This window comes from Papio anubis, chromosome 2, assembly GCF_008728515.1.
Source record: "Papio anubis isolate 15944 chromosome 2, Panubis1.0, whole genome shotgun sequence".
Taxonomy (NCBI): domain Eukaryota; kingdom Metazoa; phylum Chordata; class Mammalia; order Primates; family Cercopithecidae; genus Papio; species Papio anubis.
In genome coordinates this window covers 102578587-102599576 of record NC_044977.1, presented here as the reverse complement: position 1 = coordinate 102599576, position 20990 = coordinate 102578587, and the positions used below count along the sequence as shown (strand labels likewise).

Here is a 20990-nt window from a genome sequence, read left to right as displayed (position 1 = left end):
GGCCTGGACCCCCTGCCCAGGCCCCTCCTAACCTCAGCCCCTACATGCTCCCCACAGGAGTAGTGAGCTGTACGAGTCCACGATGGTGGTGGAAGGTGTGCTTGGTGAGAAGTCCTGCACCCTGCGGCTCCGGGGCCAAGGCTCTTATGATGAGAGATACATGTTGCCTCACCAGCCCTGAGGCTCCGCCCCGCCCTCAGCCCTAGGCCCCAGCTGGAGAATAAACATTGCCCAGGGATTAGGAGCAGATCTTCAGCACAAAGACACAGACCTGGGGACCTCTGGGCAGCTCCTGGAATGGAAGAACCCCCTTCCACAATGGTCTCAGCCTAGGCCTTCATGATATGTCCTCAGAGCTAACACAAAGGATAGGCTACACCACAGTAGAGACCACCGCATTGAGAATCACTACTCATTGCATAGCGAAGACCAGTATGGCAAAATTAGCCTTGGGAAAAAACCACAGCCACTAAGATAAATTCATGCAGTTTTACTATGCCCATTGCACTTCTCATCCATGAATTCGCCTTGCCCTAAGAATTAACCATGGCCTTATGGCCTGGATGACCCAGGCTGCTTTTGTCTGCACAGCTAAAGAGGGTCTGATGCGTGGCTCAACACCCTACCCACTCCTATACCATGTCATCAGTGTTCACATTTTCCAAATGAGTTGAAGTGCCTTGATCTGTCCACTGCCACCACCACCAGTGCTGAGTTTTCTCATGTGGTTTTGCTTCTGTAGTGTTGCTGCCTTGCTGCTACAGCAGCAGGACTGTCTGCGTAGCGCCTCCAGCCTGGGACCTCACTCAGTTCCCAGGGTATTCAAAGACAGCAGCGGCTCCCATTCCAGTTCCGATGCACATGGACACCACTCCGTATGCCCTGTGAAAACAAAACTTAATTGGCTGGGCAAAGGCACCCACCAAGTTACCTCCAGACCAGGCTGAGCCAGAAGGACTTCATGGACAAGTAGGATGCAAAACCATCAGACCAGATCTGTGGGCAAGCAGTACCCTGGCCTCCCACTTGGGCACACACACGGTGGCAGATGCCCACTGCAGGCTAGTATCCCTTTCAAGGCTGGCCCTCAGGGAAAACAGGGATCATGCCCCTACATCCTCAGTTCAGGGTGTTTCTGTGTGCATGTTCCCCTCCCCAGGGACCGATCATAATCCCAAAAGACACAGTCCCAAACGCAATCATCCCAAATGTTGAAATCCTGGAAGAACAAAAACCCCTAAGGTCTAAAATCCTGAAAATCACTATCCTAAAAGACCAAAATCTAGAAAATATAATTCTGGAAAAAATAATTTGGAAGCCTGGCATGGTGGCATCTACTTGTAGTCCCAGCTATTCAGCAGGCTGAGGCAAGAGGATCACTTGTGCCTAGGAGTTCAAGACCAGCCTGGGCAATATAGCAAGACCCCATTTTAGAAAAAAACTTTTTTAAAAGATTGATTTAAAAAATATTTACATTTTTAGGCCAGGTGCAGTGGCTCAAACCTGTAATCCCAACACTTTGGGAGGCTGAGGCAGGTGGATCATGAGGTCAGGAGTTCAAGACCAGCCTGGCCAACATGGTGAAACCCTGTCTCCACTAAAAATACAAAATTTAACTGGGTGTGGTGGCAGACACCTATAATCCCAGATACTCAGGAGGCTGAGGCAGGAAAATTGCTTGAACCCAAAAGGCAGAGGTTGCAGTGAGCCGAGATCACACCACTGCAATCCAGCCTGGACAACAGAGTGAGACTCCATGTCAAAAAACAAAAAAATACATTTTTAAAAGTGGATTTATTTGAGAAACAAAAACAACAGAACACTTCATAGGCTACTTTACACAGTAAAATAGGCAATAATTACAAATTTTTACAGACATAAACACTCAGGTATGCTAACAATAGTCACAGGAGTATAACAATTATAAACAGACAAACTGTATTCATAAATAGGTTAAAAAGCAAACTGTATAAATGGCTGGTAATCGTGTGCACCCAGCTTTATAACTGCAGTCATATGAATACCATGAGGGACAACCTATGTCTTTTGATGAGACTGATCAAAAACTGATGGAGCCAGGCACTGTGGCTCACACCTGTAATCCCAGCACTTTGGAAGCTAAGGTGGGAGGATCACTTGAGCCCCGGAGTTCGAGATCAGCCTGGACAACATAGCAAAACCCTGTCTCTACAAAAAATACAGAAAATTAGCTGAGTGTGGTGGCACGCACATATAGTCTCAGCTACTTAGGAGGCCGAGGTGGGAGGATTGCTTGAGCCAGGGAAGCAGAGGTTGCAGTGAGCCTGAGATGGAGCCACTCCACTCCAGCCTGGGCAACGGAGTAAGACCCTGTCTCAAAAAACAAACCAACCTGGGATGGGTCAGCACTGCATAAGTAGTCACCCAAAGAACCAAGATCTTGAGAAATTTTATCTTTCACAAATGCAGGTGCACAAACAGCACACTTCTTCATTTACTGAGGAAGTTTCAACATTTTTATGTACATGCACAAGGCTTACAAAGTCAATGTGATAATGCACTTTCATGGAATCGGATTTCTGATGTCCAAGGCAGAAAGTGTGTCCCAGCTCTGAGAGAGACAGGTCACCTTCTGCATTTGTTCTCTCCAGGGCCCTAGGCAATTAGATGGTGCCTGCCAACACTGAGGGCGGATCTTCCCCACCTGGTCCACTCAGATGCATACTCTAACCTCCTCTGCAAACACCCTCACAGACACACCCAAAACATTACTTTGTCAGGTTTCTAGGTATTCCCAAAATTAAGTCCATTCCTTGTCAACTTAGCACCCATTCACATCTCCTTAAACCATACTTAATTTCCAAATAAGACAATTAGTTACATGGTGTAACTAATATGATGCAGTATTCTACATACGGTGGAAAATGCACTAATCCCTTCTCTAGAATTCATAACATGAATTCAACATTAGGATTTCAACATTCAGGATTTTAATCTTTTCAGATTGTGATTTTTTGGGATTTTAGACAGTAAGGATCTTTCTGCTTGACTAGTCAAGTGTAGAAGTAAGAAGGAGGTAAAGAGTAGGATAAGGAGTTTGATCTGTAACTGAACAATCAAGATAACTCACTACCTTTGGACCAGCCAAGACCTTACGGACTTTGATCTTTTGGGATTTCAACATTTGGGATTACGGCGCTCAGGACTGTGTCTGTCGAGATTATGATCCAAAGCCCACCTACCTCTATTCCCTGCCCCTCAGGTGCCCTGGCTTGGGTATCCCCCCATGACCCCACTGCCAGGAGCAAAGCCTTACCTCTTCCCACGGCGCTTCAGCTCGCTGAGCAGCGTGATGACCTGTCGTGCCCCAGTGCAGCCCAATGGGTGCCCTAAGGCCACTGCACCGCCCAGAGGGTTCACCTTCTCAGAGGGGAGTCGTAGCTTCTCCACACAGTAGGCAGCCTGGAAGGAGGCAGATCATCAGCTACAGCCTTCTTACCCCTCCCCTGCACCACTTGCCTGCTCACTCCACCTCGGCTGTCCAGGGCCAAGGCAACATTGAGAAACAAGGGCTCACCTGGCTTGCAAAGGCCTCATTGATCTCAAAGATGTCCACGTCACTCACTGTCAGCCCTGCAGGCAAGGTAGAGACCTGAACTGACACACTGGCCGTCTGCCTCCCCTGGGACCTGCCCCATCCACGGGCCTACAGGCTGGCTGCCTGGTATGTGTCTCTTCCAAAAGGGTGAGCCAGTCTCAGCTGTGGGGTCAGGAAGGGCTTGGAGTATGGGACACTAGCCTGCCCCACCTCCACTCTGCAGCACCCACAGGACCACCCTCATGCCCCTGGCAACAGCATGCAGGGCAGCTGCAGGATCCAGGTGGGACCCAGATACAATGTGAAGGAGCCACCTTACCTGCTTTTTGCAAAGCTATAGGGATGGCGTAGGCAGGTCCGATGCCCATGATGTCAGGTGGGACCCCAACCACTGCATAGGACCTCAGGACCCCAAGGATGGGAAGGCCCAACTCTTCTGCCTTGGACCTCCGGGCCAGCAGGATGGCAGCTGCCCCATCACTCACTTGGCTAGAGTTTCCTAGGGGCAAATTGTTGGGGTAAGAAGGCATCAGGGTGGGGCTGAGGAGATCCCAGCCCTCCCACTTCTACTTTGCAGAGGGGTCTATTCCAGGTTCCCAGAGTACAGCACCCAGCATGGCCATGGCCTCCTTTCTCACACCCGCACCCCAGACCAGTCTCACCAGCTGTGGTAGAACCGTCCTTCTTGAAGGCAGGCTTCAGTTTGGCCAGGCCCTCCATGGTGGTGCTGGGGCGGATACCCTCATCCTGGGTCACAGTGATGCTCCTCTTGGTGCCCTTGTCATCATGGACCGTGGTGGTCACAGGCACAATCTCAGCTTGGAAACAGCCCTTGCTCTGGGCTCTTGCTGCCCTGCCAGCACCATGGACAGCCAGGCTCAGCTCCCTTAGGGTTATCTTCCTCCCTGCCCCCAACCCCTATCCATCTGGGTAGATGCAAGCTTAGGCTGCTAAATTCAGGGACATGCTGGACTTTGGGGGAGCTCTGAGGGCACGGCCAAGGCCTTACAGGGCCTACTTCACCATCAGCCCTAGACCTCCAGATCGTGGCCAATCCCAGCCTCAAAAGGGGCAAGGGTGTTTGGAGGTGGTGCCTCCACTTAGAGCCCTTTATCCGAGAGGGACTAAGCCTGCTTGGCTCTCTCTGCTAAACTGAGGATGGAACCCCAGAAATATTTGTGCTGGGTTCTGCCAACTTTTCTGCTCAAACTCAACAGTTCGATGTCATCTACTCCCCAGTTTCCCCCTATTTAAAGTGACATATACTAAACTACTCATGTATTTTTTATTTAAGCAGTTTAAAGCACAAGGTATTTAAAGGAATACAAACATGTGCAGCATATTAAGTGCCCAGGGACATTCCAGTGGAAGGAATCTAAGGCTTCCAACACATTTTCAAACGGTTATGTGACCCAAAGTGGCTAAGAATCACTGCCTCAGGCAAGCCAAGCTGGCCCAGATACCACCCCTGCTTTTGCTGTCCTCTCTCTGGACAGGCCGGACTTGCCAATCTTAGCCTGCCTGAGCCCCTGGGGTTTCTCTGATATCATCCCCAGTTCTTGCCTTAGGATGCTGCCACAGACCCAGCATGGTCCAGAAGCTAGGATGCCAGGGTCCCTAACATTCCTGGCCCCACGCTCCAGGATTGGACTCCCACAATGTCCAATCTGCAAACCACAGCCAGAAAAGAACAGAGGGGGAAACTGAGGCCTAGCTAGGGCAAAGTCAGGGTGAACAGACAGTAATATAACCTGGAAGTACTACCAACTCACAGTGGCCCTGACACTTCCCACTTCCCACCCCCAACCTGGGTGGCACGAGGCCTGGAAAGCACTCACTGACCAGCGGTAACTACAAAACGGTGCCACTTCAGACCACTTAGGATAGACTCAAAACCTCACTCTCCAGCCCTTTAAACATTCCTCCCCAAGCAGTACTCACTTCTGCTGGGAAGCCAGGGCAAAGGTATCCTGCTTCTCCCGTGAAATGCCAAACCGCTCAGCCACATTCTCAGAGGTTATCCTAGAACACAAACAGCATATAGTGTGGGCATTGGTCTGACAGCCTACAGGAAGGGACCAGGCTGTAGAGCTGTGCTTAGAACTCCGGATTCCCAAGGCTGTAAGCAGGAGAGGATGTAAGGGCAGTCCATGCCACAGACAGTAGTGATGACTCAGGATATGGTACAGCCTTCCCTGAGGGTGGATATAAAGGCACAGATAGGGAAGTCAGCAATGCTGGCCAGATCCTGAGAAGCTCATACACCAAAGAGACTTTCTCCAAGAGATAGGGCAGCCTGCATGGGGGCAGTTGCAAAAAAGAGTTTGTTCCCTGGGTGAGCTGCCTCAGCGCAGGGGAGAAAAGGAGCAGGGGAGGGTTTGGGTGAGGGCACTAACTGGCTACTCCTGGCCAGCTTCTTCTATGCCTCAAGGAAAACTGCTGCAATGTAGGGAGAGAGGACTCCCAAATCTCCTCCAGAAAGGCCAAACCTAGGCTTCCTGGTCACCTTGGCTGGTGTCTATGCTTATCCTGAGAACCTAGAGCCACAGCTAGGCCTTCCAGCCTGGGCTTCTGGCTTTATCGGCTTCCCTTGAAGATACAGTATGTGAAAGAAGCCACGGCACTGCCCCTCTCCAAGCCTTAGTCTCCTCACATATCTAGTGGATCCAGGACTCCTGACCCACAGACCCTGGGGATGGCCCAGAGGCTCAGAGAAGCTAAGGTGTTCCATACAAATGCCACATACTTTTCTTTTTTCTTTTTTTTTTTGAGACGGAGTCTCACTCTCACCCAGGCTGGAGTACAGTGGCGCGATCTCAGCTCACTGCAACCTCTGCTTCCCAGGTTCACGCCATTCTCCTGCCTCAGCCTCCTGAGTAGCTGGGACTACAGGTGCCCGCCACCACGCCCGGCTAATTTTTTGTATTTTCAGTAGAGACAGGGTTTCACTGTGTTAGCCAGGATGGTCTCGATCTCCTGACCTCGTGATCCACCCACCTCGGCCTCCCAAAGTGCTGGGATTACAGGTGTGAGCCACCGCACCTGGCCAAATGCCACATACTTTTCATGTTGCACCTGACAGGGCCCAATTCCCCCCACCAGCATGTTCAATCATCACAAGCTTCCCACTGCCTTCTCAACTTTCTAGGCCCCCAAGGCTTTGGAGTGGAGCTACCATCGTCCTTCCTATGACTGAGCACCTCAGTGTGGGAGTGACAAGGTAGGTGATGTTTGGAAACTCGGGGGCACAGAGAGGACCTGGGGGCTTCAGGAAATGGAAGTCAAGGGCAACATCAAGTCTCATCCCCAAAGTCCCTGCGGAGCAGACCATGCCCAAAGGAAGGAGGCCAAGGCTTGGCACCGCCAGCCCAGAGATGATAAAGTTCCTTGGCCCCCTGCTCCAGGCTGAGAGGGCACAAGCACACAGAGCTATGGGAGCACTCACCCCATAGGAATCAGGCAATCTCTGGCCTTCTCCTTCTCCATCAAGCGTGAAGTAATATTTCCAGGGTTCCCTCTGTCAGCCAGGGACATGGACTCCACCCTGGGGAGGAGGAAAAGGAGAAGGTAAGGTGAACTGGGCTCTAGCAGGACTCCTCCAGAGATAGCTGAACACTTGGCAAGTGCTAGGAAATAGCCAGGGAGCCCTAGGAAGTCCAGTGGGCCTCTGGGAGCCACAGGCAGGGCACCTGGCCAGCAAGGCCGAGCTGTGAGTACATGGCTACTGAGCCCTGTCTCTATTTCGACCCCCACCCCAGGACAGAGCACTGCACAAAACACTCCTGGGGGCAGGGCTATGGTTCCCTATACAACTGCTAAATCAGCCAACTGGCAATTCCAGAGAAAAGCCTTCTGGTGTCAGCCACAGAGGAGGAAACACATCCACAAGCCAGGACCAGCCCTCAGGGCCCACAAATTCAGAAGGGAGAAGAGACAATTTGAAAGTAACCACAGGCTGGCCGTGGTGGCTCACGCCTGTAATCCCAGCACTTCGGGAGGCTGAGGCGAGTGGATTACGAGGTCAGGAGATCGAGACCATCCTGGCTAACACGGTGAAACCCCGCCTCTCTAAAAATACAAAATATTAGCCGGGCGTGGTGGCGGGCGCCAGGGGAGGAAGCTGAGGCAGGAGAATGGTGTGAACCCAGGAGGCGGAGCTTGCAGTGAGCCGAGATTGCACCACTGCACTCTAGCCTGGGCAACAGAGCGAGACTCCATCTCAAAAATAAATAAATAAAATAAAAATAAAAGTAACCACAAAGCTGAGCTCAAAGGGTGATCAGACCTGCATAGACAAGGAAGTGCTACGAGCTGAGAGGAAGGAGACGGCAGCGTAATGTGGTCAAAAAAGAGTTTTGAGGCGATGGGGGACCCTAACGCCTCAAGGGATGCTAACAGATAACCTTGACTGAGTGCTTTTCATGTGCCCAGCACTATTCTGAATTCTTTTCAGATGTTAGAGTGCTTCAGTGTCAGTCACATGACAGACAAATACTCTACAGTGTAAGCTGTTGGTATTACTCCATTTATTCTTCTCAACTTCAACAGAGCTGAGCTAGGTATCCCCATTTTATAGATCAGGAGACTGAGGTCTAGAGAGACTGTATAACTTGTCCATGGTCACCCAGCCTGGATCCACATTTAAGTAGTCTGACCTCAGAGCCCACTTCCAACTAGAGTGCCCTGTGCTACATACTTGCTGATCAAAGCCTATGGAGAACAGTCAGGCTGTGATGTGGGTGTCAAGCCTGGCCCAGATCTTAATATCCTAGTACCGTGGTCCTTAACCTGCTTGGGAATCAGATACTCTCTAAGAAACTCATAAAAGCTCCAGCCCTTCTCAAGTTATCCACACCACCTTTCACCCAGTAAAATAGAAGAACATGACAGAAATCAAAGGGCAATGGCCCTTGCCCAGCCAAAGTCCTTGTAGAGTGGTCTTTGGCTTTATTTACAACTATAGACATAGGTCAGTACAACTCAGTGCCAGCTGCCACAGCCCTGCAACAGGGGCCAGCAATGTGTTCTCTCAAAAAATACTCTAAAGAGGATGCAAAAGGCAGCAGGGGTATTTCAGAACCCTGGGGCTGCTCACTTCCCCCAGCCTGCCAAAGCCCTTACTCCCCTGCCCTCCCAGCACCAGATGCCTACCCAAGCCTGGGCACCAGTGCCCTGCCCTTCCCTGGAGGCACTGCCAAATACAACTTCTGCAGCTCCATTTGCTGCAGCCAACGATGGAGCCACAGTCTAGGTGGAGGTGACAGTGACCGAACCACCACAGATCTCATTTTGTCCCTCACAGCCCATAGGCAGCTGGAAGTTTCCACATTGGTACCAGTGTGGGGAGACAAAGGGACAGACAGCCTAGTAAAATGAACAAACTAGTTATACAGTAGGCAGCTGTCCCTGGCTTTAGAGAACCCAAACTGCAACTTCTCTCTCAGCAGCATCATGAATCAACAAGGGCCCCAAAAGGAAACCCAAATGCTGGATTTTCTCAAAATGCTTGCCCACCTTTTCCAGCCTGAAATACTTCCAAGAAAGTAAGCTTTTAGAGGCCAATTCCCCTCCCCTGCTAGTGCTGAGAGGTATGAGTGATTCCTGAGCAGCCAGAGTTGGTAGCTACTCTTAACCTGCATTTGTGAGAACCCACTCCCGGCCAGCTGCCTAATGGGGATGGGGGGAATCCTGAAATCACGGCCTCTGAGAACTCAGATGAAAATTAGTTTTATTGTCACAAGTTGGTTAATAAGCTCCGGCAGAAAAAAATTCTTACCCACAGGCCATGCCAATGTCATAAGACCCATTTCTGATGCCACCTGCAACAAAAGCATTTCATAAACATCCTTTGCCAGAGTCCACCTGTTCTGGAAGCAGTGGAGCCTCTTCCCCACCTGGTCTCTAGATGGGACTCAGCCCCAGCCTCAGAAATGGAAGACCCAGGAATGTTCAGAAAAGGCTTTGGGCAGTGGTAGGGGGTGCTCCTGCACTCTTTCTGTGGTTAGAGTCCTCTCAGAAATCGTTATTACTTGCCCAGCAGACAGCGACTTTGCTGACCCAAACCCACAGGTCCAGGATCAAGGTGCCCACCCAGTCATAACTTACCTGCTATGCTGGCCACTGCCTGCAGCCCCGACGAACACTGTCTATTGACAGTGGACAAAGGCACAGTCTCCGGGATGTCACTGAAACAGAAGGTGAGAGAGTAGAATCAGTCCCCAATTCCATGCCAGGCTCTCATGGAAAGCAGTCCTATGCTTCTAACTGCCCCCCCTCAAGGGATGTAAAGGGCAGGGGAACAAACCCAGCAGCCCTGCCCCCATGCCAGGCCAGATCCATGGAATGGGGGTGGGCAGCTACTGGACAGATCCCCTCTCTGCAGGCACTTGCTCCCCAGGGCCACCAAGCACATTCCCTTCCATTCCTGTGACTATCTTCAATCAATGACCAAGCACAGCCCAAAGGCAAGGGAAGCCTGTTTGGGCCACAGGGATCCTTCTCTCTCTCCCTTTGAAGATTCAAAAATGAAAACTATGTATCTCTGTTTCCCCCAAAGAACAGAGAAAAGGCACTGCTGCTAGGACAGAGCACCAGAGCCAAAGAAATGCCTAAAGTCTGAGGACAGGGACCCTCAACCTTACCAGTAATCATATAGCTAACCCTGCATGTTCCCATGGACTCTTGAAAGCCTGATCCCACCTAGATGAAGCACTCTGATGGGAATCATGTGTTCTAACATCCGTTGCTCTGGTAGGTTCCCCAAGACTCTCACACTGGTCTTAGCCCTGGAAGCTAGTAGGGCTTCCCCTCTTGATGTAACCTGCCTTGGCCAACAGTAAAAAGCCCTAGGGAAATTTCCAGACCTCCTCAGACCCACAGACTCGGAACCTGAGGGAGTGGAAGCATCCTGGTGATTCTGGTGTACGGCCAGATTCGAGAGTCTCTCAACTAGTGCCCAGGCCAGGCTCTGCAGAGACTCTCTCAGGTGGATAGCTTCCTGTGCAGCCTGTTTGATCCCTCCAGGGTCCCTTAAATCCCTAGCAGGTAGTTACCATTCCTTCACTCAATCCACCAAGTGTTCACTAAATACCTACTTACCACAAGGCATCACCTGAGGGATGCTGAGATGCATATAACACTGTGCCCTGGAGGATGCCCAACCAACACACAGAAAATGAATCAACTAGCAGAGACTGAAATAATAGGGCAAGGAGGCAAACCACATCAGAAGGAAGTACATGGCTAGCTACTACTGGAGAGGAAGGGGCTCTCATTTTCAGCCTGAGAGCCTGGATAAGTCATGCCAAAATGGTGAGACTGTGTTTGGGCAGGGTTTGTCTTTCTGTCTAGGGCAGAAAGAGGAGATAGGGCTAGCACTTCAAGGAGACAGAATGACGATATCAGGGAAGACAGTAGGCCGACAGGTGGCTGAACGAAGAAAAGTCAAGGTGAGTAAGCAGCTAGGAGATGAGGCTGGAAGGTAAGTCTGGAGCCAGATTGTAGGGGTCCTTGAACTACAGGCTGGGCAGTCTAAACCTCTCCCAGTTCCTAGAGGGTTTTTGTTTTCCTGTTCCTTCACTAGCTAATGTTCCTATTTATTCTTCTCCATACATCTAGAAGTACAAAGCTAAGCAGTTCTTAAATCTACACACGAAAATAATTTAAGCACTCTTTCCCCTGCAGGCGCTTAAAGGAAAGTTTACCAGGTCTCCTCCTGAGTGTCCCCCTTCCCCATGGTTCTGCCCTATCCCAAAGTCTCTGCTAGTGGGATATGACTGGAGTTAGCTCAACTAGTAAAGAGGCTGAAAGTCACTTTTCAGCATGCTTACTTGGTTACTCACCTGACAAATGAGGGCAGAATCCACACTTACAAAAGGCAAGTGACAACCTGGCTTTGGCTAAAAATCAAGCCACAGAGAACTTCTGCTCCAGTCCCAAAGGCCTTGTGTATCCTGGCTCAGCACTTTAAAGTAGGGGAGAGGTTGAGTTCACAAGAGCAGGGAGTCAAGGACTCTGGTTGCCTCATTCTGGTATCCAACCTTATCGTCCCCAACCTGCAGACTGAGTTCCCTGGGGCCTGGACCCAGTAAAGCATCAAAATGGCCAACCCATGGCTAGAACTAGAAAAGTTTACCTCAGAAACTGGGCGATTCGGGCCATGATTGCCCCGGCCCCAGGCTGCAGCACATTTCCTGTGGACAATAAACTTTCATTCAGCGCCAGGTGGTGGTATTCTGTGCACTAAGGTATAGCTGTGAAAACCAGAGATGAGGCATTCCAGATCTTTCTTTGGGACACTAGCCCTTGGCAGGCTCACTTGCAGCTCTGGAACATCAGGGTTTGGGGCAGGGAGAGCCAGCCATACAACAGCTTGTCCTGGTCATCCACCAGCTCCTGTCGCTAAGCGTCCCACGCTCACTTGCCCACGCACCCAGCTTTTCCAAATCAGCACAGATGGGCAGGTTGCCTGCCCTTAAAAGTGAAATGGGAGTTTCTGAAAAAGCACATCTCCCCAGGTATCCTCCTCTGAGCCCTGTTGTCACCCCAGAGAGGTGGAACAGTGATTGCTGACCTAGGGGTGGCATCCGCTGGATAAGACTCTTGCCATATCATGTTTAGTATTTCAAGGTGAGGGGTGGGATAGACTGAAGGTTGTGGGGAAAAGAAAGATCAGATTTTTACTGTGTCTATGTAGAAAAGGAAGACATAAGAAACTCCATGTTGATCTGTACTAAGAAACATTGTTTCTGCTTTGAGAAGCTGTTAATCTGTAACTTTAGCCCCAACCCTGTGCTCACAGAAACATGTGCTGTACTGAATCAATGTTTAAGGGATTTAGGACTGTGCAGGATATGTCTTGTTAACAATGTGTTTGCAGACAGTATGCTTGGTAAAAGTCATAGCCATTCTCCATTCTCTATTAACCAGGGACACGATGCACTGTGGAAAGCCGCAGGGACCTCTGCCCAAGAAAGTCTGGGTATTGTCTAAGATTTCCCCCCACTGAGACAGCCTGAGATACTGCCTCGTGGCCATATCCCGTGGGAAGGAAAAGACCTTACCATTCCCCAGCCTGACACCCGTAAAGGGTCTGTGCTGAGGAAGATTAGTAAAAGAGGAAGGCCTCTGTTTCCCGCACGTCCCTAGGAACGGAATGTCTGTAAAGCCGACTATTGGTTCTATTCTGAAATAGGAGAAAACCACCCTGTGGATGGAGGCGAAATATGCTGGCAGCAATACTGCTGTTACTCTTTGCTACACTGAGATATTTGGGTAAAGAGAAACATAAATCTAGCCTACTATGCACATCCGGGCATAGTACCTTCCCTTGAACTTATTTATGATGCAGATTCCTTTACTCACATGTTTTCCTGCTGACCTTCTCCCCACCACCCTGTTCACCCTGTTCTCCTGCCTAAGAGGTCCTGCCCCTCCACACCTGTGGGTATTTCTCCCAAGGCAGAGACGACTGAGAAAATAAGACACAGAGACAAAGTATAGAGGAAGAAAAGTGGGCCCAGGGGACCGATGCTCAGCAATTGAGGACCTGCACTGGCACCGGTCTCTGAGTTCCCTCAGTATTTATTGATCACTCTCTCTACTATCTTGATGAGGGGGATGTGGCAGGACTACAGGGTAATGGTGGGGAGAGGGTCAGCAGGAAAACATATGAGCAAAGGACTCTGTGTCATAAGTAAGTTTAAGGAAAGGTGCTGTGCCTGGATATGCACGTCGGCCAGATTTATGTTTGACTTTACACAAACATCTCAGTGCAGTAAAGAGCAGTATTGCCGCCAGCATGTCTCACCTCCAGCCATAAGGCGGTTTTCTCCAAACTCAGTAAATAGAATGTATGGTTGGGTTTTACACAGAGACATTCCATTCCCAGGGACAAGCAGGAGACAGATGCTTTCCTATTATCTCAACTGCAAAGAGGCCTTCCTCTTTCACTAATCCTCCTCAGCACAGACCCTTTATGGGTGTTGGGCTGGGGGACGGTCAGGTCTTTCCCTTCCCACGAGGCCATATCTCAGACTATCACAGTTGGGGGAAACCTGGACAATACCCAGTCTTTCTTGAGCAGAAGTCCCTGTGGCCTTCGGCAGTGCATTGTGTACCTGGTTAACAGAGAATGGAGAATGGCGATGACTTTTATACTGCCTGCAAACAAATTAACAAGGCACATCCTGCACAGCCCTAAATCCATTAAACCTTAAGTCAATACAGCACGTTTCTGTGAGGACAGGGTTGGGGCTAAGGCTACAGATTAACAGCATCTCAAAGCAGAATTTTTCTTAGTACAGATCAAAATGGAGTTTCTTATGTCTTCTTTTTCTACACAGACACAGTAACAGTCTGATCTCTCTTCCTTTCCCCCACACTGCCGGACTCCCCTTGCCGAGATAGTGAAAATAGTAATCAATAAATACCGAGAGAACTCGGAGACCAGTGCTGGTGCAGGTCCTCGCATGCCTACTGTCCCAGCCTCCTGGGCCCACTGTTATTTCTCTATACTTTGTCTATGTGCCTTATTTCTTTTCTCAGTCTCTCGTCCCATCTGACGAGAAATACCCACAGGTGTGGAGGGGCAGGCCCCCTTCAAAAGTCAAGGCCATGGAGGTTCCCCCAGTGAAAACTCGGGGTAGGGAGGTGCGGAGAGCTCTGGACGAACGGAAAAACGGGGAGGGCCCAGCACAGGGCCTGGGTGGTGCGCTCACCGACACAGATGTCCCCCAGCTCTTCCGGCCTCAGATTCACGTCCTTGAGAACCGCGGTCATGACGGCCGAGAGAAGCTCGTCGGGGGTGGTGTCCTGCAGCAGGAAAAGCAGCCGCGGTGACCCCCAGTGCCCCATGCTCACCCCAGGGAGACAAAGCGACCACAGCTGGATGCGGAGCTGCCTCCGGCGTCCAGGGTAACCAAACATACGAACCAGACCCCAGCCCGCGCTGGCGTCTTCCCACACTCGGCACCCAGACCCTCGGGCCTCACCTTGAAGCCGCCGCGGCCTGCCCGGCAGATGGCCGTGCGCCGCCCGTGCACCACCACCACGTCCGCGGCCGAGGCCTGCGGGGCGCCGCTCAGGCAAGGCGCAGCCTGCGGCATCCAGCCGGAATCCGGCCGGCCTGTCAGGTGGCCCAGCACTACCTGCAGCCTCTGCATTGCGCAGCTCAACCCTACAGACCAGCCACCAGTCCCGGAACTGACCGCCGGAGTTAACAGACAGCCGTCCGCGCACGCGCAGAACCACATCTCAGCCTCCAAGGCCTCAACTCCGCCCACAGCCCTGAGAAGGGACACGAGCGCCCCTCCAAAAGTCCCGCCCACCTCCCGCCGCAGCCAACCACAAGGTGAGTCGGCCTGGGAACCCGCCCCTCCCCGCCACCGCCTACCGAACCCTCTATAGGAGGGCCCACAGTCACCGCCCAGCCGAGCTTTCCACTCAATGCCCCGCCTACCTTAGCCTACCGCAGCCAACCAAAAGGTGGATCTTTACGAATCCCCGCCCAGAAATGCAGAGCGGAAGCCTTTCCACCTTTTGTAGCCAAACCCGAGACCCGACCCCCAAACCCATATCTCCTGCCCGCAGCTAAACGGAAGGCTGGAGCGCCAGGACCGCTTTCCGCTTGCGAGATGGAGTTGGAAGCCGGGGCTCTAATTCCTCTACCCACTTCCTAGTCGGCTCTGCTATCCCTCCTGCCCCAGTACCCGAGCTGGGGGACCTAAATACTTCCGAGACGCCCGAGTCCTACTCCAACGTGGGTGGGCTTTCCCATTCTTTCGAGAAGACAGGGAATTTGGGCTTCCGGACTGGCCGGGAGAACAGATTTTACAGAGGTGCCGGGGTGTGACAAGCTCTCTAACTGGAGAATGAACGTTTCACACTTTTACCAGTTTTACACCCAATTGGAATGATTTTATTAGTGCCCATTTCCCGTGCTAGGCTGGGGGCTCCACCAAGGCAGAGAGCCTGGACAGGCTTGACACTTAGTAGATGATCAATAAGTACTTGTTGAATGAGTAAATGAATGAACCAGGGCTCCCTAGGTCAGGACTGTGTCCCTAAACCTAAAGAGCAAGGGCACGTGCCCCCTTGACTCCCAATAGCAGGGCCATGTCTTTACTTGAGACCCTGGAGAGTAGCGCTGGGCTTCCCACAGACACCAAAGGACAGGGTGCCTTGTGGTCCCCAACCATTTTGATGGCAGGGTCACGGCATGCCTCAGGCTCCAGAAGACAGCTGTCCCTTTCCCACTCCCACCTGGGGAGCACAGCAGGGGTCTTCCCTTACCCCTACTGGCAGGATTGCGTGTTCCCCAGAGACAGTGGAGGGCAGAGCTGGTGCCTTCCCACTTGTCCCCTCCTCGCCATCCTCTAGGGCAGGACCGTATGAACCCTTCAGATTCCCCAGTGGAAGAACTGTGGCTCCACCAGATCCCAAAAAGCAAGGCCCGTTTCCTACAACCTCTGAAGGAGGGTCGTTCTCACTCCGCCGCCTACCTACTACTACCATCATCAGACCCTCGAGGGCAGTGCTGTGGACCTCTCCAGATCTCAAAAGGCATATTCCTACTTCTTACGCTCCCACATCCCCCGCCTCCAGACCTCAAGGGTAGAGGTGGGAGCCCCCGCCTCCGCACTTTTGCGCGGGGCTCCGGATTGTAGGGCAGGGCGGCGCTTCTCGGAAAGCGAAAGCCGGCGGGGCGGGGCGGGGCGGGTGTCGTAGGAGAAAGAGGAAGCGCTGGCAGACAATGCGACCCGACCGCGCCGAGGCTCCAGGACAGCCCGCCATGGCTGCAGGAGGTCCCGGCACTGAGCCTGCGGCCCCGGTCTCCTCCACATCCTCCCTTCCCCTGGCTGCTCTCAACATGCGAGTGCGGCGCCGCCTATCTCTGTTCTTGAACGTGCGGACGCAGGTGGCGGCCGACTGGACCGCGCTGGCGGAGGAGATGGACTTTGAGTACTTGGAGATCCGGCAACTGGAGACGCACGCCGACCCCACTGGCAGGCTGCTGGAAGCCTGGCAGGGACGCCCTGGCGCCTCGGTAGGCCGACTGCTGGAGCTGCTTACCAAGCTGGGCCGCGACGACGTGCTGCTGGAGCTGGGACCCAGCATTGGTGAGGACGTCCCCTTCCTGGCCTCGTACCTGGGGGGTGAGGAGGCTGACTTTCCGCGGCCTCAGCATCCTGTCTCCCATGGAGAGACCCCATTTCCTGCCTCGGGGGCCAGAGAAGCCTGCAGAGGGAGAACCATGCGGGTCCCGTTCCTTCTTAATAACCAGGACTGGTTATTAAGAAGGACTGGAGAAAGGTCCGGAGAGGCGAGATGGAAAGAAAGCAGCTTAGGCAGAGGCTTTCAGGTAGGACCAGGAGTCAGAATCAGGCTTCTGTGGGGGCATCTGGGCTGTTTCAAGTACAGCAACAGGACAGGTGGGGCGACTGACAGTGGACTGTCTTAGAAATCTCAGATCCTGGGGAAATGCAGCCCTTCTTTCTACTCAGTGGCACTTACATAATATACATGTATAGGCGTTGGGTACAGCTGCCCACAGACAGGCACACCTTCTGGGTTGGAATCACTGCCCTCACTGCACCATAACCAGTGGATCTCCTGAGCCTTTCTGGCATGCCCAGCGCCTTGCTCACATCTGCCCTAGATCCTAGAAGAAGCAGACCTACCTTGGTACCATTCTCAGGATCCCTAGGAAGGGACAGAGATACAAACCTGACTTTGATGGCCTTCCAGAAAGCCAGAACACCACTGACATCCCTTTGGGTCAGTGAGATCCAGTGGGAGCTCAACTTCTTAGAGCTGTTGAACTGCTCATGGCACCAGTGAGCTGGGGAAGCCCTCTAGAACAACCCAGCCAGAGGAGGTGGGACAGCTCCTGGATCCTGACGGCGGGTAAAGAGGTGGGCACTCCCAGGGAACCTGCTTTACCCTGTCTCTTCCCCACAGAGGAAGATTGCCAAAAGTATATCTTGAAGCAGCAGCAGGAGGAGGCTGAGAAGCCTTTACAGGTGGCCGCTGTAGACAGCAGTGTCCCACGGACAGCAGAACTGGCGGGCATCACCACACTTGACGACCCCCTGGGTAAGGGTCCAATACTGTTCCCATGGGACAGGTGGAATAGGACATTGTGGCGTTAAGAGCATGGGTGTTGGAAGCAGATGGGCAGTGGGACCTTGGGCAAGTCACTTAATCTTTCTGAGCCTCAGTTTCCTCACCTGAGAAACGGAGATAATAGTCTTACATCTGGATTGCTGTGAGATGCTCATGAAACAGTGTCTATCTCGTGGTTAATCCAGAGCTTGGCCCCTGAGGTATTCATCTTTCCTCTCCCAGGAAGGGCACTTTCTCTGAGGAGTATCATCTTGGGAAGGGTACAGGGCCCAGGGTTGCCTAGGCAGGGGACTCTTGGCTGGACCCCTCCCAAGACTTCCCATGGAGCTCTGACCACCACCCTTGTGCTGTGCACCCAGGGCATATGCCTGAGCGTTTCGATGCCTTCATCTGCTATTGCCCCAGCGACATCCAGTTTGTGCAGGAGATGATCCGGCAACTGGAACAGACAAACTATCGACTGAAGTTGTGTGTGTCTGACCGTGATGTCCTGCCTGGCACCTGTGTCTGGTCCATTGCTAGTGAACTCATCGAAAAGAGGTTGGCTAGAAGGCCGTGGGGTGGGTGGGTGGATGCATGAAGCCCTGCCCTGGGGTCCAGATACTGGGCATCTCCTCCTAGCTGTGCACTGTCCAGCCTGGGCACAGTGGGCTCTTCCTGAAGCTATTCCCAGGGGATATGCTGGACTAAGTTGCCACGGGACCTGCAGCCTGCCCACTCTTCCCTAGGTGCCGCCGGATGGTGGTGGTTGTCTCTGATGATTACCTGCAGAGCAAGGAATGTGACTTCCAGACCAAATTTGCACTCAGCCTCTCTCCAGGTAAGCTCAACCCTGCTCTGGCAAGATAATGAGGGAATGTGTAGGTGGGGCCTCTGGATTGTCAGCCTTCCCTCCCCAAGGGCTGTGGATGCAGTACCAAAGAACTGCTGAAGATCTCTGCACACCTGAGCATGTGTACATGTGTGTGCCTTTTTGTGTGAGTGAATGTGTGCCAGGGTGCTTAGATGGGGGATGGCTGTTGTTAACCCCTGTGTTGAAGACTGGGCTTGTCCCACCATGGGGCAAGGGCCTGATGCCAGCATGGCACCCCTTGGCTTGCAGGTGCCCATCAGAAGCGACTGATCCCCATCAAGTACAAGGCGATGAAGAAAGAGTTCCCCAGCATCCTGAGGTTCATCACTGTCTGCGATTACACCAACCCCTGCACCAAATCTTGGTTCTGGACTCGCCTTGCCAAGGCCTTGTCCCTGCCCTGAAGACTGTTCTGAGGCCCTGAGTGTGCATGTATCTGTCTGCCTGTCCATGTACTTCTGCCCTGCCTCCTCCTTTGGTTATTAGGAGGAATCTGTGCTCTACTTGCCTCTCAATTCCTGGAGAGGCCAACTTCACAGACACATCTGCAGCAGCTGGACATCACATTTCATGTTCTGCATGGAACCGGTAGCTGTGAGTGGCATGTCCACTTGCTGGATTATCAGCCAGGACAGTATAGAACAGGACCAGCTGGGGCTAGGAGAAGGACCAGCAGAGCCAGCTCTGCTCTGAGCCATTCATACATCTTTAGCTTCAGTTTCCTCACTTGAGGAGTAGGATGGGGAGAACAGAGAGTAGCTATGTTTGAATCCCTGTAGGGAAAGGTGAAGCATAGCTCCGGGTCTCCTGGGGGAGGGCAGTCTTGGTTGCGGGAGAGCTGGCTGTTGCTGGACTACATGTTGGCCACTGCTGTGACCACGACACTGCTGAGGCAGCTTCTTCCACAATGATGCCTACTGATGCTTCAGTGCCTCTCTGCACACCTCCCATTCCACTTCCCCACAGGGCAGGTGGGGAAGCAGGTTGGCCCAGCACAAGGAGATCCCACCTTGAGCCTTATTTCTTAATGGGTCCACCTCTCATCTGCATCTTTGACACCTCCCAGCTTCTGCCCAACCTTCAGCAGTGATGAGTCCCCAAGAGACTTGCCTGAGCAGCTTGAGCTGCTTTTCATTTCCGCCTGTCAGGATGCCTGTGGTCATGCTCTCAGCTCCACCTGGCATGAGAAGGGATCCTGGCCTCTGGCATATTCATCAAGTATGAGTTCTGGAGATGAGTCACTGTAATGATGTGAGCAGGGAGCCTTCCTCCCTGGGCCACCCTCTGAGAGCTTTGCCACCAACTTTGTACCTTGATTGCCTTACAAAGTTATTTGTTTACAAACAGCGACCATATAAGAGCCTCCTGCCCCAAAGCTTGTGGGCACATGGGCGCATACAAACTCACACACAGACACACACATATGTACAGACGTGCACTCTCACACACACAGGCAGCTGCATACAAACGTTTCTCTAGGTACAGCTCCCAGGAACAGCTAGGTGGGAAAGTCCCATCATTGAGGGAGCCTAACCATGTCCCTGAACAAAAATTGGGCACTCTTGTATTCCTTTTCTCTTGTGTCCCTACTCATTGAAACCAAACTCTGGAAAGGACCCAGTGAACTGGTATTTATACCTCTAATGAAGCACAGAGAGAGGAGAGCTGCGTAAACTCACACAACAATGAACTACAGACACAGCTGTTCTCTCCCTCTCTCCTTACCAGAGTGATTTGTACATTACTCTCAAGCTGTCCTTTGGGGACAAGGTGTCATGGTCTTAAGTGTCTGTGCCCCAGGGCAGACCTTAGGACCCTAAATCCAATAGAAAATGCATCTCTTTGCTCCACTTTCAGCCAGGCTGGAGCAAGGTGTCTTTTCTCAGGATCTTGGGAGGGAATGGAGGCCCCTCTATGTATGATCTTGTTGAGGTGTTTAGCTGCCATGCACCTGTCCCCCTTTAATATTGGGAATTTTAGAGCAATCTCAAGAAGCATCTTCTACATATTTTGTATGCATTATAATAATTTCAAAGATATCTGAGAAAAGCCTATATTTGCCATTCTTCTGTATCCTGGAATACATCCTTTATCCTGAGTTTATCATAATAAAGAATATTCTACCTTGGAAACTTTTGTGTGTTGAGCGGAAGAGGTTTGGAAGCAGTAATGTGGGCAAGAGAAGCTGGTCCACTGGGTGGGTTCCAGTGGATTTGGCAGGGGCTTCCTGAAAGCTGGGCCCCCTCCTCATAGGTTCAGTCCTCAGCAGGGCTGCAGGCAGAACCAGGAATACTGATCTCAGCTAAAGACACTCAGGAGACTGCCCTCCTCCGGCCATGTTCAATCTTTCCTGGGTTGTGCCATGCTCCTGGGTCCTGGCCCAGTCTTTGAGTAGGGGCTAATCTATGCTCCAAAGCGTCTGGAGGACCCCCCAAC

At 52.1% G+C, this 20990-nt stretch overlaps 3 protein-coding genes across 5 annotated transcripts in view; 2 read left to right on the top strand and 1 right to left on the bottom strand.

The window, feature by feature from the left end:
* The window catches only part of DLEC1 (DLEC1 cilia and flagella associated protein), a 67443-nt gene extending 66945 nt beyond the window's left edge, over positions 1–498 (top strand). For both annotated transcript variants that reach the window (XM_031663473.1, XM_031663472.1), the window contains exon 37: positions 58–498. In XM_031663473.1, the coding sequence (XP_031519333.1) occupies positions 58–181 (124 nt within the window). In that variant the 3' untranslated portion in view covers positions 182–498. The remainder of the gene's footprint in view (positions 1–57) is intronic.
* On the bottom strand, positions 476–14942 carry ACAA1 (acetyl-CoA acyltransferase 1). The gene is made up of 12 exons (XM_003894674.4): positions 14569–14942; positions 14296–14389; positions 11712–11769; positions 9683–9762; positions 9354–9396; positions 7023–7121; positions 5519–5599; positions 4240–4430; positions 3897–4076; positions 3557–3612; positions 3296–3441; positions 476–882 (listed from the first exon to the last, which is right to left on the bottom strand). The coding sequence occupies exons 1-12, from the start codon at positions 14827–14829 to the stop codon at positions 807–809; spliced, it is 1365 nt and encodes a 454-aa protein (XP_003894723.2). The 5' UTR covers positions 14830–14942; the 3' UTR covers positions 476–806.
* Positions 14943–16142: 1200 nt separating this feature from the next.
* MYD88 (MYD88 innate immune signal transduction adaptor) lies at positions 16143–20686 on the top strand. 2 transcript variants are annotated; one of them, XM_003894670.5, is made up of 5 exons: positions 16143–16695; positions 17537–17671; positions 18061–18241; positions 18430–18521; positions 18804–20686. In XM_003894670.5, exons 1-5 carry the CDS (start codon positions 16329–16331, stop codon positions 18956–18958), a joined length of 930 nt encoding a protein of 309 aa, XP_003894719.1. In that variant the 5' UTR covers positions 16143–16328; the 3' UTR covers positions 18959–20686. The 2 variants fall into 2 exon arrangements, with proteins under 2 accessions (XP_003894719.1, XP_021790261.1); XM_021934569.2 differs by lacking the exon at positions 18061–18241.
* Positions 20687–20990: the final 304 nt, after the last annotated feature.